A 25,351-nucleotide genomic window follows, 5' to 3' on the forward strand; every position below is an offset into this window, starting at 1 on the left:
CCTAAACATTTCGTGTTTGATATTTGACATTTTCCCAAGAGACCCTACTCTATCCTCGCCATGCAATAGAGTTGGAGATGAAGATGCTTCTTTTATTTTCTTTATTTTTCCTTTTTAAGAGATGTTGCTTTTAGGGAGCCAGGCAGATAGATATACAAGCATCTCCTAGGAGAGAATGGCGCCGAGAAAATGAGTGAGTTTGTTATCACATGACGTTGTTGATACTCATTTTCCACTTAATGGTCTTTCACATGTTTGTTTGTGTCTGGAAACTATCCCTCATTGGAATGGTCCCATTTTCATGAACATTTTTTTTTTCACAAATTTATATTCATTTGTTTAGACAGTAATTGACAAATGCTGGCATTGGACTGTATCGGGTTTCTCTGGAAGAGACTATTTTTCTTATAAAATCTTCCCAGCTCCAATAATGATCTGATTCCATAGATCTGGGGTGGACATAGGAATCTGTAATTTTAAACAGTTCTTGCCCTGACCAGTGTGGCTCCGTTGGCTGAGCATCATCCCATGCACCAGGAGGTCACCAGTTCCATTCCAGGTCAAGGGCACATGCCCAATTTGCAGTCTCCATCCCCACTAGGGGGCATGCAGGAGGTAGCAGATCCGTGTTTTTCTCTCCCTCTCCCTTCCTCTCTCTCTCTCTCTCTCAAATGAATGAAAACATAATTTTTTTTAAAGTTCTCTTTTGCATACCCTGCTTTGGGATCTCTGAGAGTAGGTAGAACACCTGTCCATAGGGGAGAGTGAGAGTTTTGCTCTACCCTACAACCGTAGACTCTTTGACATGTTTTACAAAGGATACTGGGTAATTAGTTCATATCTTTCTCTATTTTCAACAGAAATAGCTAACCATTAGCAGATTGATGAAGTCCATTTCATGTTCAGTTTATTATTCCTTGAGCCAGTAGCCTCTTGGTGCATAGGATGATGCTCAACCACTGAGCCACACACCAGCCGGGTGCAATGATTTATTGTTAAATGTGTTTTATTGTGATCTCTTGTGGTTCTGGGTATTAACTGGACTTAGCTAAGCGCTTCTTGCTTGAGCTTCTTTGTGCAGAAAGTCAATGGCTGGGACTGGAGCCATCTGAAAGCTTCTTCACTCACATGTCTGAGAGGCTATACTGATTGTCAGTGAGTATGCCAGGGGCCAGCAGACACAGGTTCCTGGTCCTACTGCTTCCTCTTGTCCCTCTTCCCTGGGGGTGGTCCTAGCTTCCTTGCTGCTAATCTCCGGATTGCCTTAAAGGAACCCTATTTGGTTCCTCTTTCAGCACCTGGGTGATCAATTTTGTACATCGACTTCCTGTTTCAAATGCTGCTGGTGGTTATTTTCCTGCTTAGACCCTATGGTAGGGGTGTCGAACTCAATCAGAGAAGGGGCCAAAATCTAAAATCCAGCCTAAATCGCGGGCCGAATGGTTTACTGAACAGTCATAAAATGACAATGTCATAAACTGACAGCGGAGTGCAGTGATGACAGCGCGGTGCGGGCCACATTGCAAGGCCTGGCCAGCCGGATTTGGCCCGCGGGCCTTGTGTTTGACACATGTGCCCTATGGGATATAGAAGGTCATGTTCACATTCTCTGATGGGTAATGATGTACCCCAGATACCATGAAAGAGGAAAGCACCACAGACCAAATATACACCTCCTGTAGGCCCCACAAGATAAGGAGGCGGCTCTGAGGACCCACATGGTACTCAGAGACCAGGGAAAATACAGGAGTATGTAGGGGGAATCAAAAAACGGATGGGTGGGTGGCCAGAGAGACAGCTTTTAAACTATGATGCAGGCTCCACTGTTGTGCCACTCAAACTAAACGAAAGGCTCTTAAATTACCTGGATTCAACATAGGAACATAAAATGCCTTTGTATGTGACATGAAATGTGATCTTCCACCCAATGAGCCTCCATCCCTTGGTTTAAAGGTCTGCTCAGTTTTCCATTCTGTTTTGTCATTGTTGTTGTTTTGTTGTGAATCCTCACTGGAGGATATTCTTTCCAGTGATTTTAGAGAGTGGAAGGGAGTGGGGGGGACATCGATGTGAGAGAGCGAGGGTGGCAGAGAATTGAACCCGGGACCCTTCCGTTCACTGGCCGATGCTCTAACCACTGGGCAACTTCTGCCAGGGCTGTTCTGCTTCATTTAACCTGGTTCTGAATGAAGAAATTAGTGTTCCGCCCACATCTGAGGATGAGCCAAACTGCATGAGTTCACATAGCCTTCAGAGCAGAAGTGGATTGCATAACGTAGCTTGTTTGCTCTCAGCATCCTGTGATCCGGAACTTTCTATACAATTCAGAGCCGAGATCTGGGCCTGGGCGGAGGGCTCCCTACACCAGGGCGGGCCCGGCCTCTATGATGTCACCTGAGTGTTCCATCTGTGTTTCTTCAGTCGGCAGAGAAAAATCCACTTCGGGGAGAAAGTCTGCGAGATCCATTTGGGTCTCTCTTTACCCCCAGCGTTTCCCCCGCTGTTTAATTATGTCTGTTCTCGTGGCTGAGCGATTTTGCTCATTTTGATCCCAGAGCACGGAGTCTCCCTCAGTACGTCCTGTTCCTTTCCCTCGGCCGCTGCCCAGTTACGGGAACACACTCGTCCATCCTCCAACCAGCCTTTCCTCCCTGAATGAAAGGAACCCGCTACAAAGGGTTTCAAAGACACACAGACATGTGATGGAAAAACCAAAGCCACTCTTTCCTTTGAGAAAAAGTAAGAGAAGAGCATTCCCTTTGCGATCTCGGGTATAGTTATTCATATCTACACTGAGTAGCCAGATTATTATGATCTCTGAACACATAATAATCTGGCTATATATGCATATACACCCGTTTCCCTGAAAATAAGACATCCTCCGAAAATTCCCCTGAAAATAAGACCTAGAGAACTTTGGGAGAAAAAAATTAATATAAGACACTGTCTTATTTTCTGGGAAACAGGGTATATATATATATATATATATATATATATATAGAGAGAGAGAGAGAGAGAGAGAGAGAGGGGGGGGGGGGGGGGGCGGGGGTTGGTGCATGAATTCGTGCATGGGTGGGGTCCGGCCAGCCTGGGCAGGGGGAGCGGACATTGGCGGATCTGCCTGCTGGTTGAACTCCTGGTCGAGGGGACAATTTGCATATTAGTCTTTTATTATATAAGATATATACTGAGTGGCCAGATCATTATGCATTCAGAGATCATCATAATCCGGCCATTCAGTGTATTGATGCCATGATCTGAAATTTATATTAAAGATTTCTCCAACCTCAGGGGATCTAGTGAGGATGTTTCAAACCAAGCATACAAATAACATTCTCTCTATTGCTAGTGGCCTGGAATGCTGGGAAAACCAAGGTCTTAATGTGCTTTGTTTAACACAGGTGTGGTTGCAGAGACAGGCAGGGGGAGATTAGGAACAAGGGATTTAGTAGATTAGGGAGTCTAGATTTTGCTAGAATGGCAAGGTTAGAGTGTGCTCGAAACAGGCAGGTGTTAGCTTAACCCAGAGTCTCGTGTGCAGCTTACGATGTTTTGGCTTTTCAATTTTATGGGCCCTTTCTAAGGCTCTGAGTCTAACTTTGTCCTTGTAATTTTGATTCTTAATTTAAAGAGAAAAAGAAAAAAAAAAAGAACCACAAATCCTCACTTATATAAGTGAGCCACAGCAGTTATTTTTAATTTTCTGGTAATTATTTAAAAAGTGAAAAGACCCAGGTGAAGTTAATTTTAGCAATATACTTTAGTTAACCCCACAGATCCAAAATAGTCTTACTTAGACATATAATCAATAGTAAAATCAATGAGACATTTTCCATGTTTTTGCAGTGTTTCAAGTCAGATGTGTATTTTACACCTTAGCCTAGTTCCGTGGTCGGCAAATTGTGGCTCACGAGCCACATACGGCTCTTTGGCCCCTTGAGTGTTGCTCTCCCACAAAATACCACAGCCTGGGTGAGCCTATTTTGAAGAAGTGGCGTTAGAAGAAGTTTAAGTTTAAAAAAAATTGGCTCTCAAGAGAAATTTCAATTGTTGTACTGTTGATATTTGGCTTTGTTGACTAATGAGTGTGCTAACCACTGGCCTAGTTCAGCTCAGTTTAGCCCTAATTCCACATGTCAATTGCTTGAAGGCCACATATAGCTAGTAGTGAGGGTTTGGACAAAGACCCTCCTCTTACAAACCGAGTGACCTTGTGTGGTAGGCAGTTAGAAAGACAAAGCTCAGAGCAAGGATGATGGTCCATGTGCCTAGTTACGATAGAGCAGGGCCTCATTGCCATGGTGACCTTTCTTCCTCTAGCATATGGCTGCTTGTAGGTGGTTTAGACCCCGGGCCTTTCATATGCTAGCTGGTCATGACCCTCTGAACTTTTTTTTTTTTTTTAAATATATTTTATTGATTTTTTACAGAGAGGAAGGGAGAAGGATAGAGAATTAGAAACTTTGATGAGAAACGTCAATCAGCTGCCTCCCACACACCCCGTACTGGGGACGTGCCTGCAACCAAGGTACATGCCCTTGACCAGAATTGAACCTGGGACCTTTCAGTCTGCCAAACCGGTTAGGGCGTCTAGACCCCTGGTCTTTCCTCCTGGAGAGATAACATCTAGGCTGCAGGTGCATTTCAGCTTCAGGCCCAGAAAAGCAGCAAAACCAGATAAGCAACTCCCAGAGCTGACCTCAGGACAGCTGCCCTGGATATGACCCCCTGCCCTAGTGCTGACCTTCCTCACTTCCAAGCTCCAAGGGCCTGCCCTTTGCCTGGCTAAGGTGTTTCCTAAGCCCATTTCTCCTAATAATTATTTCTTCCACCTCTGTGCTTTTCTAAATAAATGAGAGGCCCTATGCACAAAATTCGTGCAAGGGACTTGGCCTCACAGCCCGGGTTTTGTCCGAAGGTCGCTCAGAAGGACATCCGGAAGGTTGTTCGGCTGCCCGGTCTAATTAGCATATTACCCTTTTGTTATTATACACGTTCTCTTATAGTTTGGGTCTTGGCTCTGAATTCTTGCCTAGCCAGAGCTCAAGTCCTGAGGTTGCTGAACCCAGGTTAGGCGTCTGATCCCACCCGTCTAACACCTAGTGCCATCCCCGTGGGCACCCCTCACCCCACCACTTGGACATGTAGGACATGTTATGGATCCATTCAGAGTCTGCTCACTTCCTGTAAAATGGAGTTACTTTAAAAAAAAAAAAAAAAAGAAAAGAAAGAAAACCTACATCCCAGGGTGAAATGGGAGGTTCACTAGATTAACAGAGAACAGTACCTACTACGTGCTCAGCAAACCACAGTTATCATTATCATTGTCTTAAGACATCGGTCATCCAGCTGGCCACGTGGTCTCTTTTACTTTGGATCTTAGTTGGTGAACTTTTAAACAAAGCATAACACGAACATTTCCCCACTGTTTTACACAGTTTTGGGTCAATCTTGTCACCAGAAGTTTAACAAATAGGGTTCACAGAATATTCTTAGGGGTGGCTGATGGCTTGATCCATTTATGAGATTAAGGTCTGGTTTGGTGGGAGGTGGTTACACCTTCAGTATCAAGATGGAGAAGTGTCGCCCAGGTTCCAGCCTGGATATAAAAAGCTCATTGCTGCCCACACAGTGTGGTCCAGTGATTGAGGGTCAACCCATGAACCAGGAGGTCAGGTTCAATTCCCAGTTACGGCTCCATCCCCCATAGGGGGCATGCGTGAGGCAGCTGATGGACGATTCTCTCTCATCATTGATGTTTCTATCTCCCTCTCCCCGCCTCTCTGAAATCAATAAAAACTTTTCTTTTTCTAAGAAGCTCACTGCAAACAGGATTACCATAAATCCCCAAACAGAATAGGTTGGGAAATAGTGTGAAGGCTACCATTATTGATCATCATATGTCCGCTCACTTAACAACAAAACAACCTAACAAGCAATACCCTGGAAGGCAGGTGGTCCTCCTTTTAAAGAGAAAGACACCCTAGAAAGGCTCAAAGTGGCTGACCTCTCTGCCCACATTGTCAGCTGACTCCTCTCTTACCCTCTGGTACCCTCCTCTTCTCACTCGGCACGTAAGGGGAAATGGGCTGGGATGATGGGCCTGTAGCTGGCTCTCTGCAGAGAAGCACCAACTAATTGTTTTAAAGGGAAACACTCCCTCCGAATTGAGTATGAAACCAGAAACGCAGATGGCAGGAAAAGAACCCTTTCCCCCTCCATCTACACACATTTGCATTGAACGGTTCATTTTCACGTGCTGTGTGGACAACAGGCCCACATCGGTCCTTTCATTAGATAAAGCAAGACAACCAGATGGAGCCCCGGTCCCTTTTTTTTATTAGTGCTATTTATTAAGAGTTTGGCAACCCCCTTGCGAAGTCTGGTCTTGCGGGGAACAGCCAAGGAAACTTGTGGAAATGGGATTTTTTTCTTTTTTTCCTTCGGCGCCGTGGTACGGGGCGAAATGAAGAGAGAAGTGGCAGCTCTCAACGACCAACCCCAAAGAGCACGTGGCTCTTGTTATATCTGGCTGGCTCAGCCGCGATCCAAGTTATGGGACTACAGGGGATGCTGTCTAGACCGGTTCTCTTGGCCCTGGGGTTGGCAGACCACAGAACCAGAAAGCCAGAGCCTGGCCCAAACATCTCGCTGCATTTTTTTTTTTTTTTTTATTCTGGTAGACAGTCAAGCTGGATGCAAACGACATCTCAGACCATTACAAAGAGCCATAAACAAGAGACTCCAAAGACCGCACAGGGCTTTCTTCAGCTCCGGAGAGATAAGGCCTGGCTCTTGAGCTATGAAGCATGACATTTCTGAAGCCAGGATCGTGGGGGGTTGAGGTGGGGGGGAACTTTGGGGGAGGGGGGCACAGTCACGTGCAGCTTGAGAGCATTGTCATGGCCTCAGGGGCCTTTCTAGTCTCAGTGACGTCGCTGCAGCAGGAAAAACACATGGATGTGTAATGGAAATAATTTATTTACCACTAGAGCACCACAAAAAAAAAAAACAGACATACATCGTGTTAAAATACAGCGGGATCAGTCATCAAAATACAAAACAGCTATTCTTATATTCCATTTTTTTTTAAAACCATGTCAACCGTAAAATTGTACTGCTGCTTAACACATAAAAACTGCCCCTCCCCCCACCCCCCATACTAACATTTCCCTCCTCTCTCCCCTTCCCTCCTCCCCTCCCCTCCCTCCCCTGGCAATATTTACTTATGGGAAATAAAGACCTTATAGAACCCCCAAACTAAAAAAAAAAAAAAAAAGATTCAAGAGATCTTAAAATAGAGCATTTAAAATATTAATCAGTGCATTCATGAGGAAAGACAACATAATACACAACAAAATGTCATTTTCTGAGAAGAAAATACCTGCAGGAATAAAAGGGATTTACATAGAATTCATAGAAAAGTGGAAGAGGAAAGAAATCAACACCCAGGACTGGGTTCCATCCACCACAAGGGCTGTTTGCTACGGGGCCTCCGACCTCCGCTACCTCCTCCTGCCATTCCAGTAATCCAACTTGACCATCCCATTCGCCAGCGGTCAGGAAATTCCAAAAACAGAAAGATTGACTCTAGCAAACAGCTTATCTTGGGATTTACCCTTGGGTTTAGGTGAAACTGCAGATATTCCATTGTGAGACCTATGTGTGTTGAGCTTAAAGCTAACTAAGGGACAACTGCCAAGTCCTACAAACTGTGACATGAGGTGACCTCCTTGGCAGTGACATAGCAAATCATTTATTGAAGCAAAGTAAATGGCAGCGAACTCTCATTCACAGAGGAAAAAAATGTATTATTATTTTTTTTTAATCACGGGAGAATTTGGTTTGTGCCTTCTCAGCCTTCATAGAACATCTATAAAAATCTTAACTTCAGCCTGGCCGGGTGATGCAGTTGGTTGAGCATCAACCCCATGAACCAAGAGGTCACCGGTTCGATTCCCAGTCAGGGCACATGCCTGGATTGTGGGCTTGATCCCCAGAAGGGGGCATGAAGGAGGCCACTGATTGATGTTTCTCATCAATATTTTCATCTCTCTCTCTCACTTCCTCTCTCTCTAAAATCAATAAAAACATATTTTTAAAATACCTTCAGTGAAATAAGCTGAATGACTTATGCTGACCTGTTTTCTTTTCTCTCCCTTAAAAAAAAAAATAAATAAATCAATGAGAAGATAAATCTTTCCATTCCCCCCACTCGGAATACCAACAGCCCGATTAAAGTGAAAGATGTGTCCTAGGAACTGGCTGCTGTGTAGTCACAATAATTCTGATTGAACCAAGTGAGAGAAACCTTTTGTAACTGTCACCAGGTTTCTGTCAGATCCTCGAGCCTTTGCTAAAATGAAAACATTTTGACTCAATGATCTCTGTATCTATACTATTCCCCAGTTTTCCTAAAACAGGAGCTTTTTAATGTCTGAACTGATGAGTAGTGATGCTCTGAAGATGAAGGAAGACCACTCAACTCAAATCTATCTCCTTTTGCAAAAGAAAAAAAAGGACAGGTGGACTCAGGTAGCTTACGTCATCGTAATAGACAAAATACAAAGCACAGTGGAGCAAATACTATATAACACATATATTTTTAGTGCAAATCAAAATCTAGGGGCTTTACTCAAAAAAATACCAGTCAGCTAAAGGAAACACACAATTCGGGGTGATCGTGAAAAAAAAAAGAAAAAAGAAAAAAATAAAAGCCCAAATTTAAGTCCAATCTAAATCATAGTTGACATTATTACAGCACATTAAAAATATGGTAAAAATTTACACATTACAAGCCAAGTAGTTAATGTTTTGATTTAATAGTTTGCAAAAAAAAAAAAAAAAAAATCTGCTAATGTGTTTCCAATTATACGGGCTTCTATACCCATCTATTGTAATAATAAAGGTATGGTTACATATACGGAAACTAAGAAAACCTATAACATAACTATACAGCAAGACTTCCATGTCTGAAGTTTGATCAGCACGTATCAAAGCATTGAAACCTCTCACTGGTGAGCTGACAGGGAAGCATTTACAATGACAAAGAAGAAAAAAAACCCTTCCAAACTTCTTCAGATGGCAAGTTTCCTTTATTAACAGGCTTTTGGCTTTGAACCTTACAAGATGCTTCCTCGGGCAGTTGGGACATAGCGTGTGTTTTCAGGGTCTTTTATCTCAACACAGACTTGTGTGGTCACAGAAGAACTCACCTGGGTTTTCATCCGGCTCCTATGACCTCTTTTTTTTTTTTTTTTTCCTTCTTTTTTTTCTTTTCTTTCTTGTTCTGGCTCGTTAGAGTTCAAGTTCCTTAAAACCCTCCATGAGTTTCTGGCAAAGGATTTTGGTCTCCACTTTGTACACCTGTTTTCTTTTCCAAGGGCCATGAAATGTTCATTATGTAGAAACACACAATAAATAACTCACTGTTAACTCTAAGAGTAGGACCAGGGAAGGGAGACTATTGCATAGCAATACAGACAAATCAAGTGCGGCGGGGGTAGGAACATATGTACAACTCCACTTAACGGGATTTTCCTGTGTTTTTTTTTTTTTTTTTTTTTGTGTGTGTGTGTGTGTGTGTGTGTTTTGTTTCCTTTCACATAATTAACACTAACAAATTCTTCCAGTGTTTATTTATTTTTTTCCTTAAAAAAAAAAAAAAGGTTTTGCTTCTTGTCTCTCTCACTTACGGAGTAGGTGCAATGTAGAATCAAGCCTTCCACGCGTTTGTTGTTGTTGTTGTTGTTGTTGTTTTTTGCTTTGTTTTGTTTCGGATGCCAGTTTTAACAAACAGAACGCACACTTCCGATGTGTCTGAACTAGTACCGCTTTTCAAAGGATTTCTTTTTTTTTTTAACACTGACAAAGCAAGCTCTCTTAGGTTCCTCCTTACAAACTTGTTATGTTGTGGTCAAATCATCATCATCATCATCATCATCATCATCATCATCATGTGGTTACCGTCTTGCCACTTTCCCAAGGCTCTTAGCTGCATTTGCAAGACTTCACTATCATGTTGGACAGCTGTTCGATCTTGGGGGTCTTGCCAATGTAATAGAGGATGGTGAGAGGTTCCAAGTCTTGGGACACGCAGCAAGGAGAGGCAGATGCCTCTGGGTTGATGGTGTTATACAAGCTGAGAACCTGAGAGGGCCACAGGGAGAAAGGACAAGAACAAAACAAAAAAAAAAGGCAATTAATTTTTAAATTCCCAACCGTCGTAGCCCTGAATGGGCAATGCAAATTATGTTTGCTTGCAGTTTTCTTTTCTTTTTTGCTTTTGCTGATCCTCACCTGAGGATATTTTTTTCCATTGAGTTTTGGACAGAGTGGAAGGGAGGGGTAGAGACAAAGAGGGAGAAACAGCTATGTGAGAGAGACACATCCATTGGCTGCCTCCCGCACACACCCCAGAATGGGCCAGGGATCCAGCCTGCAACCAAGGTACTTAGTGACCTTGACTGGAATCGAACCAGGGACCCTCCATTTCCCAGGCCAATGCTCTATCCACTGAGCCAAATGTGCTAGGGCGAACCCCGCCCTCTATCAGAGGGGAATGTGACTTTTCCCGATGGCAGTATGCAGCTTCCCCGGTGATGATAAGGAGTCATTTCCAAGGATGCCATTAATGTGTTAGCCAAACAGCCAGTGACCTTTTCCTCGAGATTCACTGCGAGTTTTTTATCCCGAGACAGATGATCCGTTCAGCGCAGCAACACTGGCTACTTTATTAAGCCACCTCTGGCTCGTTGGGTAACTGTCCAAACCACATATTTGTGACCACGACAGTTATTCTTCCTCTCTCCTTGAAAAACAAGCAGGTCTCTGCCTTCACACACTCCCTCTGTGTATCTGGGAGGGGGAATTATGTTTCTACTTGGCAACTGGGCCTGCCCACATTACAGCTACTGTTGCCACGGCCCCGAGGAGGCCGCCTGGCTAGAGGGCCGGGACAAAGGGACAGGCATGAGCAAGCTTCCCTCACATGGCCAAGCTCATGGCCGGCCTCAAGTACCAAAATCTACAGGGGAGCTGGGCAAACAGCTGAGGGGAGGAAAGCCATAGTTTGTCAATTTAAAGTCTTGCATAGGTGGCCATTTATAAGCAAATAGACTTCATGTCCCACTAACACGTGATTTTTCTTAGGAAGTAAAGAGGAATTGGATACTAGGGATTGTCTAACATAATTGATAACCCCTGAAGCTCATGTGTTCAGCTGAATGCATGATGGGATCTTGTTGGCAGTAGATTCTTTTTCCTACCCTGCAGGGAAGGCAGGCTGTCTAATGTCTCTTTAATAAGGAGATTTGCAGAAGCATAACCCCAATGGGTAGCCACATTTCAGGAATGAAACTCTACCAAACGGAGCCAACAGAGGCCTAGTTATAAAGCCAGCGGTCTACCTCGTAAGCTTCTGTTTGGTTTGGGGAACATCACCTACATGAACATGCTCCTTCTTTTTCCTTTTTTAAAATTATTTTTTTATTGGTTTCAGAGAGGGAGGGAAAGGGAGAGATAGCACATCAACGATGACAGAGTATCATTGACTGGCTGCCTCCTGAATGCCCCCCTACTGGGGATGGAGCCCACAACCCAGACATGTGCCCTGACTGGGAATTGAACTGTGACCTCCTGGTTCATAGGTCAAAGTTCAACCACTGAGCCACACAGCCGGGCTCCCCTTTCTTTAGAAAAGTGACAGGTTTGGGCAAGATAACATCACATTGCTGAACAGTAGTTTTATTGCTAGCTTTACCCAGTGGCCAGATAAGTTTCTGTTGAACGAGTATAAAAAATGTTTTACATAAATGCTAAAGGCAATCTTTAAAATTAAGTGCCCATTGCATTTTTAAGTTATTTATTACATGCTCTTACAACCTAATATCTTTTGAAAGTATGGCCGAAGCCGGTTTGGCTCGGTGGTAAAGCGTCGGTCTGCAGACTGAAAGGTCCCAGGTTCGATTCCTGTCAAGGGCATGTACATTGGTTGCGGGCACATCCCCGGTAGGGGGTGTGCAAGAGGCAGCTGGTCGATGTTTCTCTCTCATCGATGTTTCTAGCTCTCTGTTTCTCTCCCTTCCTCTCTGTAAAAAATCAATAAAATATATTAAAAAAAAAATAAAAGTATGATACTTTGTAAAACACTGTAATATGAATCGAGAATTCTCGTGATCCATCTGCAATGTGTTTTGAAGTCCTTCCCCCTCATCAGACACCAAAAAAGAAGCATTTGAACAAATATAATTATTAAATATAAAACTCTTTGCTCATCTGGATTGGGAACCCCCAGCATCCAACCTAGGACCTGCCTCTTTATTGGCGTCTATCCTCATTAAAGTAACTTGATAATATTTTCAGAGTCTCACTTACTTGGGCTTACATTTAAAAATACTTAGAAATACTAATTTTCAAATAATTTTCCCATGCATCACCTTTTCTTCACATCAACTCTCAAGTTTGGCATTATTTACTTAAAACATAATTTTTATTTTTATTTATTTAACTAACAATAGTGTGATGAAGGTAGGGGGCAGGTGCGGGTGGAGGGGGTCGATGGGGGAAAAGGGACATCTGTAATATTTTCAACAATAAAGATTAAAACATCTTTAAGGATAATTTTTTAAGAGAGATGTTCCTTTTCGCTGATAAGAAACTGAGGTTCAAAGAAGTGAAATCACTTTCTAATTGTCAGACTCCGGTGTCTCACTTTGCCAACGTATCTACTGAATCCTCAGCGTTCTCTCTTTCAACATTATCACCTGATGATCAGAATTCATGTGGGAATACAGTTGACCCTGGAACAACACGTGTTTGAACTGCATGGGTTCACTTATATGTGGTTTTCTCAGTCAGCCCTCTGTGTCACCTTTTCTTCACATCAACTCTCAAGGTTGGCATTATTTATTTTAAACATAATTTTTATTTTTGCATTGGTGGATTCAAACTACCACAGATGCAAAGGACTGACAGTAGGCACTCTTCTACTCCATATTATATATAAAGGACTTGAGCATCTATATTTGTTGATATTCGTGAAGGATCCTGGGATGAATACCCTGCCGACACAGAGGGATGACCAGTTAGGTTCTGGGAGAGTCAAAAGTTTCACATATCTTCAAGAGTCAGTGCTTGTAATGCCTGCATTGTTCAAGGGTCAGCTTTTATCAGCAGATACACATTAGCAACCTAAGAACAGAAGAGAGGAGCCAACCAAGTACTTACCCTGCTGTGCTGAGTGTCTGAACTCCATAAATACGGGCATGCCCCAGCACAGAAGTTGGCATTGTACCCTTTGGGTTCATGGATCCATTTCCACCCAAGATCCCTCTTGAAATCAATGTAAAGTGGACGTAGGCAGCAATTATCCTGCACATTTCTGTTAAAAGAAGAGCAACGGAGATTTTTAAAGCGTATTTCCCTCCTGCCCCTCATCCCAAACCAGGAAAGTGACTCATTCACTTATTCAGCAAATATCTATTAGCCAAACCACGGGCCAGCTCTTCATGGTTTCATTGTCGCCTAAGCGGCTTTCGCCATGGGGTGTGATGGTGATTTGCTGGGACAACTTTCCCTTTTCAACTCTATACCCTGTCCCCGTGTCTGTGATCTTGAAAATCAAGCCTCTCCCTTGAATGACCAGCTATAAACAGAAAGGTGGCTGATGGAGACCAACCTCTTTCCAACCAGCCCTGCACAGTGTTGCCAGCCAGCCTCTCCTGCCCTTTCCAATATAAAATGAGGACATACAACAGCTTTTTTCTAAGCTCCATCTAAGGCATTTTCCTTTGAAAACAAATCCTTTATTTCATGTCATGCTCCGTGATCTAGGAATGAACCAAAGATCGGGAAACATGGAGTCTTATTTTATGCAAATATTGGCCCTAGCAACCCCAAATGCTTGTGAACTCTGACCCTTTGAGTACTTTATCAGCGAGGACCCCTCGCTGCTCCATTCTGGAAAGAGAGAGTCTTCCCTTTCTCAGGCTTGGTAAGAAGCCATGGGGGAACATCCACACTGCCCCCCTCCGTGAACTCACGTGGGAATAGGAAGTAACTCTGTGTGCCCGCCCTTCTCGCATATTCTGTAGCTAGAGACATGACAAATAGCATTCTTCCACATCTTATATCTGAATTACTGTGAAAGCGCTATGACCATGGGCAGTGAGGACAAAGGCTCATACAGATGGTGAGCCTCCCTGATTACAGAGCCACCACATCCTTCAAATAAACTTCCATTTGCTGGGGGGGAATTGAGTGGGTGGCCAGTTTATTTTCTTCCTCAGCCCCAAACTGCTTCAGAGGGATTGTGGGGGGTAGGGAGGGGAATTCAGGGGACTATCTTTCTCCCTTTACACTCCATTTCTTGCTCAAGAAATGATGAATACAACTCAGAAATAACTATATTAAGCCCTTGGGAAGAATGATGTTATGAAATGCGATGGCCGCACTGTTCTATACCGGACCCTACGCCATGAGTACAGGGCCAGTCCATTTGTAGTCAGGGGATGGGCAGAGGCAGTCAAGGAGTTACCAGGGGCAACGACTTGGTTGTATGTCTGTGTTCTTTACCTAAAGCAGTAGGCTGCGTCTAGAGCGCGCTTCTTCCGCCGGTTGGACTGTTGTGACTCCAGTCTGTAGGAGGGTAACAACATTAGCAGGAGATGTGGGGTCTTCCCACTGTTTTTTTTCCTAGTGGACTTTATAGTTCTCTGATCACCACTGGTATATGTGGAGGTGCCATCAATACCTTGAAAAAATGCATTTGGGTAATAAACATTTAGCTTTACCTTCATTAGATATCATCAGCCATATTTTTTTTTTTCGTTTGTCTACTGTCACAAATAGCAGTGATGACCACCATGTCAGCATCAGCTGGCAACAGTCATTCCCTACGGAAATAGATATGGTGCAACAGGGCTAAGCAGGTGGCAACAAACACTTCTAAATGGGGCTCTTGTCAGAAGGCAGGTCAAGGTCCAAGACCGGGCTCGTTGGCTATGAAAGTCGCTACAGAAGAAGTCTTTGGCCTCTAGTCCCAGGGCAACCCAGGCAGTTCATTCGAGTCAATCCCCAGTTCACGTTGTTGTTCAAACCCCTCCATGACCAAACACACAGCAATAGAACCTGCCTTTGTCACTCTCTGGTTGCCTCTCTTCCTGGGAGAACTCAACTCAAAACTTTCCTCATGAACAGAAATGAAGACTTCCCCTAAATTGCAGTGAATTCGGTTCAAATGAAACAGAAGTCACCCTTCCCTGATGCTATTTGGGGAAGCTGGGAAGAAAGGGCTTTTTCATTGGGTTCATGGCATCCTCAACACTCTCCTGATCCCATCTGAGATTTAGAAACTCGAGCTCCCCAGAGCTCACTCAGCAGAATGCCAGTTTGAGCATTTCATCTCCACGCCCCTGGAGAATCATGACGAGGTTACAGGCTGAACTAAATCTCCTGACCTCTGGGAGTATTTTTCCATGAGCTGGGGCCACGGTAGCCTTCTGCAAGTGGATGGATGGAGGGCCCAGGTGGTGTCACTTAGGGAAGGGCAAGGGGCATCCTGACCCGGTGGTGAGGGAGCAGTGCCACAACCACACAGGGCACCCATTTCCCTCTCAACCTCTCACCATCCAGGGACTCATAATCTAGCACCTGATTGGATGATGAGAGAGGAGAGGGAAGTCTACGTTGTGGGCATCTCCTCATTCTCCTTGACCTTTGGCCTATTCACCTACCAGGTGAGCAGGAGCCTGGGGGAAATTAAAGCCCTGTTAGGAGTGTAGACACTATTATAAAAGTCTGATAAGGAAGGCACTCAAAATATTGGTCACCAGCTAGGAAAAGTGAAGTGGTTCCCCTACATGGAAGGTTAGTTAAAGGGACCGGGGAGCAAAAGGGCTTCCTTCTTTGTGAAATACAGATAAGGGTTCCCGACATTGGTGTGGGGGATTTCCTTAAATACATGCTATCTTCTTCGTTGATAATAGTAGCATATGTGGAACATGGGTTCGCTTACATGCTTAAAATAACTACGTAATGGTTTGTTGGGTCAGTCAGTCAGTCAGTATTGCTAAGTCATCATTGGGCATCGAACAGCATAAAGTAGGAACCAAGCCCCTTCTTCCGATCCTTTCTGCCTTCAAGTGTCTTTCTCCAACTGTATCTCTGCCCAAACCAATGATACTCCCTAGACCTCACCAAACAATCCTGTTTTCACCTGCAAACTGACATCATCACCCACAAGGTTGTCAACAGTGGCCCTCCCCTCTCCCCCACCTCACGTGACCACGTTTCAGTTACCTGCAAATCTCGCTTCTAGTTCTTCGCTTTTATTGGGGATGATGTAGTTATTGGACGGCACAAAGGTGCAGCAGGGGCAGTGTAAACTGATTTTAAATCCCAGGTTCCTGTCTGGAAAACATGAAGCCAAGGAGGTCATTTGCATGAGCGCCTGTGCCCTTACATATGCAGTCAACTTTGCAATAACTTAGGGTGGCTGGACATCTAGGGAGGAAAACAGAGGGAGGGTGTAACCTTTGTGGTGGAGCCACTCGTGAACAGCATCCGTCACGTCGAAGGAAAGCCATTCCCCTTCTGCTCTTGTTTTCACCACTTTGCTGTCGATGTAGCGCTGGGTTGGAGATGTCAAATCCTTGGATTTGAGAATCTAGGGGAAGGTAGAGCAAGGGGAAGGGCTCAGTTGGCATACAGACAGCAGGAGGAGGAAGCCATGGCTGAGAGTATTCCCATGTGTTATCTACATGTAGTGTCCTCTCCAATGCATGGCCACATTCAGGAAAGCCTACCACCAGGTCATCCGCCATGAGAAACAGAGCCACTAAATCAGCTGTGTGTTATGATCAAGGTGACAGGACCCATAAAGCCAAGGGTCTAACAGAAAGTGACAGTCATTATTTTGCTTTGCTGACATAAGCTTTGCAAGACTCCGGCCATCAATTCTACACTATTAAGTTAATGGTTTTGTTATTCTGCTTCCCGACTTCTTTCATTGGGGGGGCGTTGGGATGTGGGGAGGGGTCCGGTTCAGAGGACCCCTGCTCGCCCTCTGTGGGCCCCTGAATTATAAATCTGCTAATAAACAGAGAAAGGTCCTAACCCTGGATCCGAAACCCACTGGCATTAAAAAATGTAGCATGCCTCAGCTTTTGGGTAAGTCTCAAGCTGGGATATTTGCTCTCAGTGTGACTTGTTCTGATTTATAAGGATATTCCATATCCCATGGATTTGGGCAAGAGAAGTCTGGCCGGGAGCATAGTAAGGGTCTGAAAGAAAACCAGCCAGAACGCTGCGAGTTAGAAGGAGGCATTTATTTCCAATAAACAAAGAACACCTGCAGCATGTTCTTAGATTTCTGTAAGAAGTAGACATTTTAGGGGTTTTGTGAGGTTTTTAAATTCTGTTTTTAAATGACATTGTTTTCTGAACCAGTGAAAACAAGATCCTACATCTCCTAGCGCTGCGTTAACTCTCTACCCAGACCCGTATCCTACCTTTCCTCAGCCCTATGTTTGTTTGCTTGTTATTGATTTTAGAGAGAGGAAGGGAGAGATAGGGACAGAAAGAACGATCGATGTGAGAGAGAAACATGAACCACCTGGGGCTGAAACCCCCAACCTGGATATGTGCCCTGACCAGGAATCCAACTGGTCAAGCCTTTGGCATGTGGGACACCATTCCAACCAACTGAGCCAGGGCAGCCCTATGTGTGGCTGTTACTGCCCTTCCTGGCATTCAATCTAACTCTTCCATGGTCATTGCATACAGATGGCCTCAGTTTCTCTGGAGGGTTCCTTAGCTTCCCCAAGACTGTGTCTTCAATTTGATGTCCTTTTAAAGCACAGCCCCTGAAGGAATTGAATGACTATCTGAACTTCTACAGGATTTATTTACTCTCCTTGCAAAACAAACATGCATAATCTTCCCATCGACTTGAAAATGCACTTCTGTGTGTATGTGATTTGGTCTCAGGTCATTTGGCAACGGACGCCTCCTGGAGCATGTGGCATTACAGTAGTCTGTGGTTGCCTTCTGGATTAAGTTTACAAAAGGAAAGAGATTCATACACTTGGACTCTGAGTGTTGGTGTGACTTTTCAACAAACCTTATTCCTCAGGCCTTTCCCCTGAGGTCCACCAAACCCCACAATGTGGACACAAATCTAATCATGGTTCTCCCAACAGGCGGGGTGTTCCTTGTGAATTAAAGGAAGCAAACAAATGGGACTTCAAGGCTGGGCCCACTGGGTTCTGGGCTTGGCACTAGTTATTTCATTTCTTGTTAATCCTCAAAACGTTGCTGTCAGTAGATCAAGCAAACTCAACTCCAGGAGGTTAAGTGGCTCGCCCAGTGTCTCACAGAGAATCGTGGTAGAGAGAACGCAGAGCAACCCTATCCTTTTCCCACTTCGGGGCTGGAGTTTGAAGACCAGAGGATTGTGGGAGTCAGGGTTGCAACACGAGTCGCCCTTACCCTGGTCCAGGCGATATAGAACATTCAGTGATGGAGGCAGAGACTTTTAATGAGATTATAATAAATGTTGGCACAAGGTGAAAATATAAAACGTGGACTGCGTACGTAGCTAATGCTGACATGAATCTATGCCTTTAAAATCAAAGCTTAACATCAGTGTTTTCTTTGAAAATCCAACCTCGCCTTGAAAACTCTCCCAGGCCAATTCGATACCATCCATCAAGTTGGGAGTGAATGGTAGACTTAACCTAACCTGGGATAACAATGATGAAATGATGGTGAGGAAAATTTCTGGCATTTCCATCTGCCTTAGTGCCTGAAAAAGGACTAACATACTCAGGACTCATTTTCCTGTCTTTAACTTCCTTCCCCTTGCTGACTTCCTATAATGTGTTATTTTATGTTTTTGCGTATCTGCTTTGCTCCTAAGCAGCAGTGTGTCTCATTCATGTTCCTATCCTTAACTCTTAGACCTACAGTCTAAAATAAAACATTGCTTTCATTGTAAAATTACTTACATAGGGTATACATTGATAGATCTGTGATATCTATCTATGTGATTTATGCATATGAGTAAATATAAGTTATATAAATATAAATGTAAATATATAAATATTTTTCTTTGTAAAATGCCTTTAAGAGGTGTTTCCTCAGCCACAGAATGAACCCCAGTAGGTTCTGACAATGGGCCATTTCATATTGTCACGTGGGTGAAATGTCCTCTACATCTTTTTATCCACTCAAGACCCAGCCATTTGAAACCACCCAAAGAGACAGCTACTCTGCCGCCTCATGCTGAAACGTGGAAGTCACTTTGGTCCAGCCCAGTGGTCGGCAAACTCATTAGACCACAGAGCCAAATATCAACAGTACAAAGACTGAAATTTCTTTTGAGAGCCACATTTTTTAAACTTAAACTTCATCTAATGCCACTTCTTCAAAATAGACTCAGCCGTGTTATTTTGTGGAAGAGCCACACTCAAGGGGCCAAAGAGCCCCATGTGGCTCGCGAGCCGCAGTTGGCCTACCCCTGGTCTGGCGGGTTTGCCATCTCGAACTTTCTGGCCAAGGAGTTCTTAAACCCACTTGCTGCCATTTAACTCCGCTCTTTCTGATCCAGTCCTCCGTGCAAACAGGAAACAGCTGCTTTCCATCAGCCAGAGAATAACCCTCCTAGTCCTGGAGACTATTATTAAGTCCCCCTCAGCATGCCCGCTCTCTGCCTCTCTCTCTTTCTCTCTCTCTAAGCTAAATAAACCCAGTTCCTGTAGCTGATACCCAAACCTTGAATCACGTGGGTCGCTAACAAGGATGAATGGTGCTGTATGAAAGCACTCCTCCTACAGCTTCGTGATTGTGCTAGAAAACCTTCCCATCCCCTCTCGGTCTCCAATCTCCACTTCAAAGATATCTTCTTTCTAAGAATAGGCACACCCTCCCTATTCCCTGTTTATCTTCCATTTTTCACCCGCTACATTAATGTGTAAGGGAAGACAATCCATCAGACCGTTCTTAAATCCAGGAGTCCATGCAAAATTGACCAGCTCGGTCAACTTCCCATTCTCTGTTAGTCTTCGCTGTCTCTAATCTCTCAGCAACACATGTACAGAGGGAGAGTTCGCCATCCTGAATCTACAGCTGTGTTCTGTAGAGCCACAGTTGTTCCCAGATCTTTTAATCCGTTTTTTCGGGACAAAGAACACATAGCAGGGCCTTAGGGGTCCCGGGTCTGTCTTCTGCACCAACAGTGTCTGAACGGGACAGACCCAGGAACGCCCTTTCTCCCAGCCTCCGGCCCCTCTCCTGCGTCTCACCAGTCACCACCTTCACAACCACCTCCCAGACCAGCCAACACACCTGTTTTCTTTCTGCCTGAACTCCTTACTGCAAACAACCACACGCTCCCAAATTCCTCAGAATTATCCCACCACCGAGGTGGAGGCCCCGTCACCCGCCTAGCCCCCTGCCTCTGCGGGCCCCACATCCACCTCTCTCTGGGCTTCTGTTTCCACCTTGACCATGTGGCTCTCAAGGGCGGGGGCCACTTCTTTCTCAAGTTGCTGGGAAAGAAGAGTGAGGGCCTGAGCATCTTAAAGATGCTAAACCAGCACAGTGGCCCCATTCTCTTACAGAACGTGCTGAGGTCTCCCCAAGAGGTGTGGCACAACTCAAGACCATGAAAACCGCCCTGACCTTGGCCTTGGAGAGGAGCCTGACCCAGGCCCTTTGGGTCTGCAGGCCCTGGTTCTGCCCATGCAGACCCTGATCTCTGACTTCCTGCAGCACCACTTGCTGGAGGAGGAGGTGAAACTCATCAGGAAACTCATGGTCTAGAAACTGATGAAATACAGGCTCAGGAATCAGGAGAGCCATTTGCTGGGAAACCGAGTGGAGTGTCTTCATCAGGACACGCTACTTTAAAAAATATATACATTTTTTGAAAAATTTGGTGGTTCCTCTCTTAGATTTGACCCAACAATTCCACTCTTAGGTTTAAGACCTACAAGAACTGAAAGCCAGGACTCAGACAGGGGCCTGGACACGGATGTTTATACACAACAGCTGAAGATGGAAACAACCCAGGTGCCCTCCATAGATATGCAGATAAACAAAAGAACATATAGACATAGACTAGAATGTCATTCAACAATGAAAGGGAATGAAATGCTGACACATATTACAACATTGGATGAATCTTGAAAGGATTGTGCTATTGGAAATAAGGCAGGAAGAAAAGGACAAATAATTGTATGATTTCACTTATCCTAGGTACATAGAACGGGCAAATTCATAGAGCTAGAAAGTAGAATAGAGGTCACCAGGACTAGGGGTAGGGGTAATGGGAAATTATTGTTTAATGGGTACAAAGTCTGGAATGATGGGAAAGTTGTAGAAATGGATAGTGGTGATGATTTTACAACATTGTGAATGGACTCAATGTCACTAAATTATATAGCTAGAAGCTAAATTTTAAGTTATATTTTATTACCATATTTTTTTCTAGTTTTTGATGTGGCAGAGACAGCTATAACAAAAGAACAAAAGGAATAATAGGATAAGAGCCTAGAAGAATGCTGTATTCCGGTTGCAACTGTCCTGAAAATTTTCTCTTCTTTAAAGAAAATAAACACTAGAAATGGTAGATGATTCAATATGGATGTGATTCATGGAAAAAATATAAGGACTGGCAGGCAGTAGGCAGAGCCATAATCAAAGACAAGTCCTTGGCCTCTTATAAATAAAAATTCAGTGTGTAAATTGTGTGTGTTGTGAGATATATATATATATATATATATATATATATATATATATAATATTTTAAGGTCTTCATTCTCTCTGTCTCTCATATGTTTCTACTATCCCCCGATTTAATACATTTTTTCATTAAATAACAGACCAACAACCATTCCTTACTGAATTAGAAAAGAGAGCTCCTAATATATTGGCTGTGAGACACAGCTGTCTATCATTGAGCTACCACCCACCCTGATGCCTGAATGTTACCTTCACTCCATTATTGACATATACACATTATCTATGTTGTGTCCAAAATACCCACACATCTCCTTTGGCAAGGCTCTGAGCTCTTCACTGAATTACAAAACTCCCTACACAAAAGGATCCTTTCATCTCTCTGTCCCTGGAAAGCAGCCAATCGGGAAGTGGATAGAGGCAGAAGTCACTGGTGTTACCCAATCATTTGGGGCAATAAATAAATGAAAGAAATAGCAGTCTAGATGCAAAGTTCTAGCTAGAGGAAATCTTGGTCTTAAAGAATGATGTTGTAAATCAGGATTTGGCTTAGACACGAAGGAAAGACACCTCATCCACTCCTAAGAGACATTGCAAAAATGATAAGAAAACGCTGGAAACTCTATTTGCATATTCAGACATCAACAGACCTCGAGGAAGCCAAGAGGCCACCAGAACCCAACTTCTGATGGGAAGGGAAATTGAACAATCAAACTAGAGAGAGAAACTGCAGCTTAACTCCTGTGAGACCATCTTGTCTTTCAATGCATTTCATGTATTTACTGCACTTAACATAACTATTTGCAGTGACTTGCATGGATTAACAGATGTAGAACTAAACATTCACTCTGCCTGGGCACCATCTCTCACATCTGCCTGACTTTGAGTGAGCAACCTCAGTAGCATGAAATTCTAGTGTTAGATAGCCACTTAGAAGCCATCTACTCCACAACACTACAGCTCATTCTCCAACATCTCTGTCTTCAAAGACTTCTCAGGACAGTCAACTCACTACTCTTTTAAAATATATTTTTATTGATCTCAAAGAGGAAGGGAGAGGGGGGGAGAGAGAGAGAAACAGCAATGATGAGAGAGAATCATGGATCGGCTGCCTCCTGCACGCCCCCTACTGGGGATTGAGCCTGCAACCCGAGCATGTGCCCTTGACTAGAATTTAACCCAGGACCCTCTAGTCTGCAGGCCAATGTTCTATCCCCTGAGCCATACCAGCTAGGGCCAATACACTACTTTTTGAGAAAGGCCAGCACACTTTTGGACAATGGGGGGGGTGGGTAAATGTTAATTTCTTTCAATGGGGTATTGAGCTCTGAAAAGATAGAGGAAAACAATAGCACTATTCTGGTTTGCTGACAGTAGCAGCTTCGAGAATAGTACTCATTGACTTAATTTGGGAGGAATCTGACTCTCTGATTTGAAATCTTGACAACATCAACATTTATTTTCATGCAAACAGAGCCCTCCTGAAGGCATGTCTTGGCTAATCCACAGGAGAAACAACCGATTCTCCCTCATTCTTGAATGTACTTCAACATTCACCCTCCAGAAAGCTTCCACTGACTGTGCAGGAGCCGTGTACCTTCATGACAACCCCTCCCCTCCTCCCCCCCCCCCCCCCCCCGCCCACATGTACTAAAACATTTAATATAATCCGTTAATTCACTTAGTCATTACTCAATCACTGAATAATTACTGCATTGGAAACATCTGGAAGGCTTCTTAAAGCGCTGATTATATGCACCTGGGTCCTCATTTACCAATTTGAGTTTATTTTATAGCCCACTTCCTCCAGTTTAGTTCAACAAATATTAAGCCCCAACTGTGAGCAAGGCATAGCTGACCCTTACATCCCAGGACAAGGAGCTGGTCCCTCTTTCTTAAAGGAGCTCTTTAGGGCATACGGGCATCCATGTGTTCACAGATATGTGCAACCATGTGTTCACAGGGCACCAGGAGGCCCCTGAAGCCAGGTACCTGCCCCAGCCTAGGGGGGCCCCGAGAAGGTGAACAGGTAACTATGAACATCCGAGAAACTGGATACTAGGCAGTAAGAGAACAAAGTCCAGGTGCCAAGATGTGCTGAGCCAATGGTCGGCAAACTCATTAGTCAACAGGGCCAAATATCAACAGCACAACGATTGAAATTTCTTTGGAGAGTCACATTTTTTCAACTTAGACTTCTTCTATCGCCACTTCTTCAACATAGACTCGCCCAGGCCGTGGTATTTTGAGGAAGAGCCACACTCAAGGGGCCAAAGAGCAGCGTGTGGCTCACGAGCCGCGGTTTGCCGACCAAGGCGCTGGGCGAACCAAAAGATGCATTCTCTTTCCTGTCTGGGCATCTCTCATCCTTTCTCAGTTGTGTGTGCTGGAGTGTAGGGAGACTTTGCCTCATGGGTGTTAGATTCCCGGGATTGCTACAGACTGTGTGGCTTAACACACTGGAAGTTTGAACAGCAGAAGTTTACTCTCAAAGCTGTGAAGGCCAGAAGCAAGAAACCAAGGTGTTGGCTGAGCTGTGCTCCCTCTAAATGGGGATGAGGGAGGCTTCCAAATCCTCTTCTAGCATCTGGTGACTGCCGGGCCATCTTGAGTAGTCAAGCTGTACAGCCTCAACCTCTGCTTCTGTTCTCACGTGGCCTTCTCCCTGGGTGTCTCTGTCTTCATGTGGCCATCCTCTTATAAGGACGCTGGCCTTATAGGATCGCCCCCGTCCCCCCAGTATGATCTCCTTTGAACTTAACCAATTACATCTTCAACAACCCTATTTTCAAATGAGGTCATTTTCTGAGGTCTTGAGGCTTAAGACTTCAATATCTATTTCTCCAGGGGATGCTGTCCATCTGTAACGGTTGATGTTCATACATCACTCTGGGTTGAGTGTGTTCGAAATACCCAGTCTGGTTGTGAGCAAATCCGATTGTTATCATTTGTGCCCTTCTTACCCCTTATTCTCCCAGCATTTCCCCAGTCCCTGCCTGGCATATTCATAGGGACCAAGAGACTTAAATATGATAGAACAACACACACGATCAAGGATCAAAAAGCCCATCTTTTAGAGTGATAAGTAGAAACTACCCCTTGGGCCCTAACTGGTTTGGCTCAGTGGATAGAGCGTCGGCCTGTGGACTGAAGGGCTCGATCCCTAGTGTGGGGTGTGCAGGAGGCAGCTATTCAATGATTCTCTCTCATCGTTGATGTTTCTCTCTCTCTCACCCTCTCCCTTCATTTCTGAAATCAGTAAAAATATATATTTTTTAAAAAGTAAGAAACTACTCCTTAGAATTTTACACACACACCCTTAAGGAGATTTTGTATATATATCTCCAAAGCATCATCAGAGAGTGTGAGCAATTTTATACTGTACTCCACCCTTTCTAGTGAATCTGCTTCATTGTGGAATGAAAATTAGGGAGAAAAACCAAGAAAGAGAATTTCCAAGCACTTAACATAGCGCCCAGCACACAGGGAGCTATTAGGGATAGCAACACCATTGCTGAGTCACATTACACCAAAGAACACTGAATATCAGTTACAATCGCATGATTATTAGCATTTCTTGGGAGTGTGGCAGAACAGCTACTGTGCACTC

General features: G+C 44.2%; 1 protein-coding gene and 1 long non-coding RNA gene across 3 annotated transcripts in view; one reads left to right on the plus strand and one right to left on the minus strand.

Annotated features, from left to right (window-relative positions):
- Window positions 1–25,351, plus strand: part of LOC311614271 — a 409,943-nt gene that overhangs the window by 313,914 nt on the left and 70,678 nt on the right. The gene's annotated exons all lie outside the window — the stretch shown is intronic.
- TGFB2 (transforming growth factor beta 2) overlaps window positions 6,960–25,351 on the minus strand; it is a 61,334-nt gene continuing 42,942 nt past the window's right edge. For both annotated transcript variants that reach the window (XM_084868936.1, XM_084868937.1), the window contains 5 exons: window positions 16,534–16,666; window positions 16,300–16,410; window positions 14,575–14,752; window positions 13,228–13,381; window positions 6,960–10,149 (listed from right to left, as the gene is read on the minus strand). In XM_084868936.1, coding sequence (XP_084725062.1) covers window positions 9,991–10,149; window positions 13,228–13,381; window positions 14,575–14,752; window positions 16,300–16,410; window positions 16,534–16,666 — 735 coding nt within the window. In that variant the 3' untranslated portion in view covers window positions 6,960–9,990. The remainder of the gene's footprint in view (window positions 10,150–13,227; window positions 13,382–14,574; window positions 14,753–16,299; window positions 16,411–16,533; window positions 16,667–25,351) is intronic.

This window comes from Pipistrellus hanaki (genome assembly GCF_964339955.1).
Source record: "Pipistrellus hanaki genome assembly, chromosome: 20".
Lineage (NCBI taxonomy): Eukaryota > Metazoa > Chordata > Mammalia > Chiroptera > Vespertilionidae > Pipistrellus > Pipistrellus hanaki.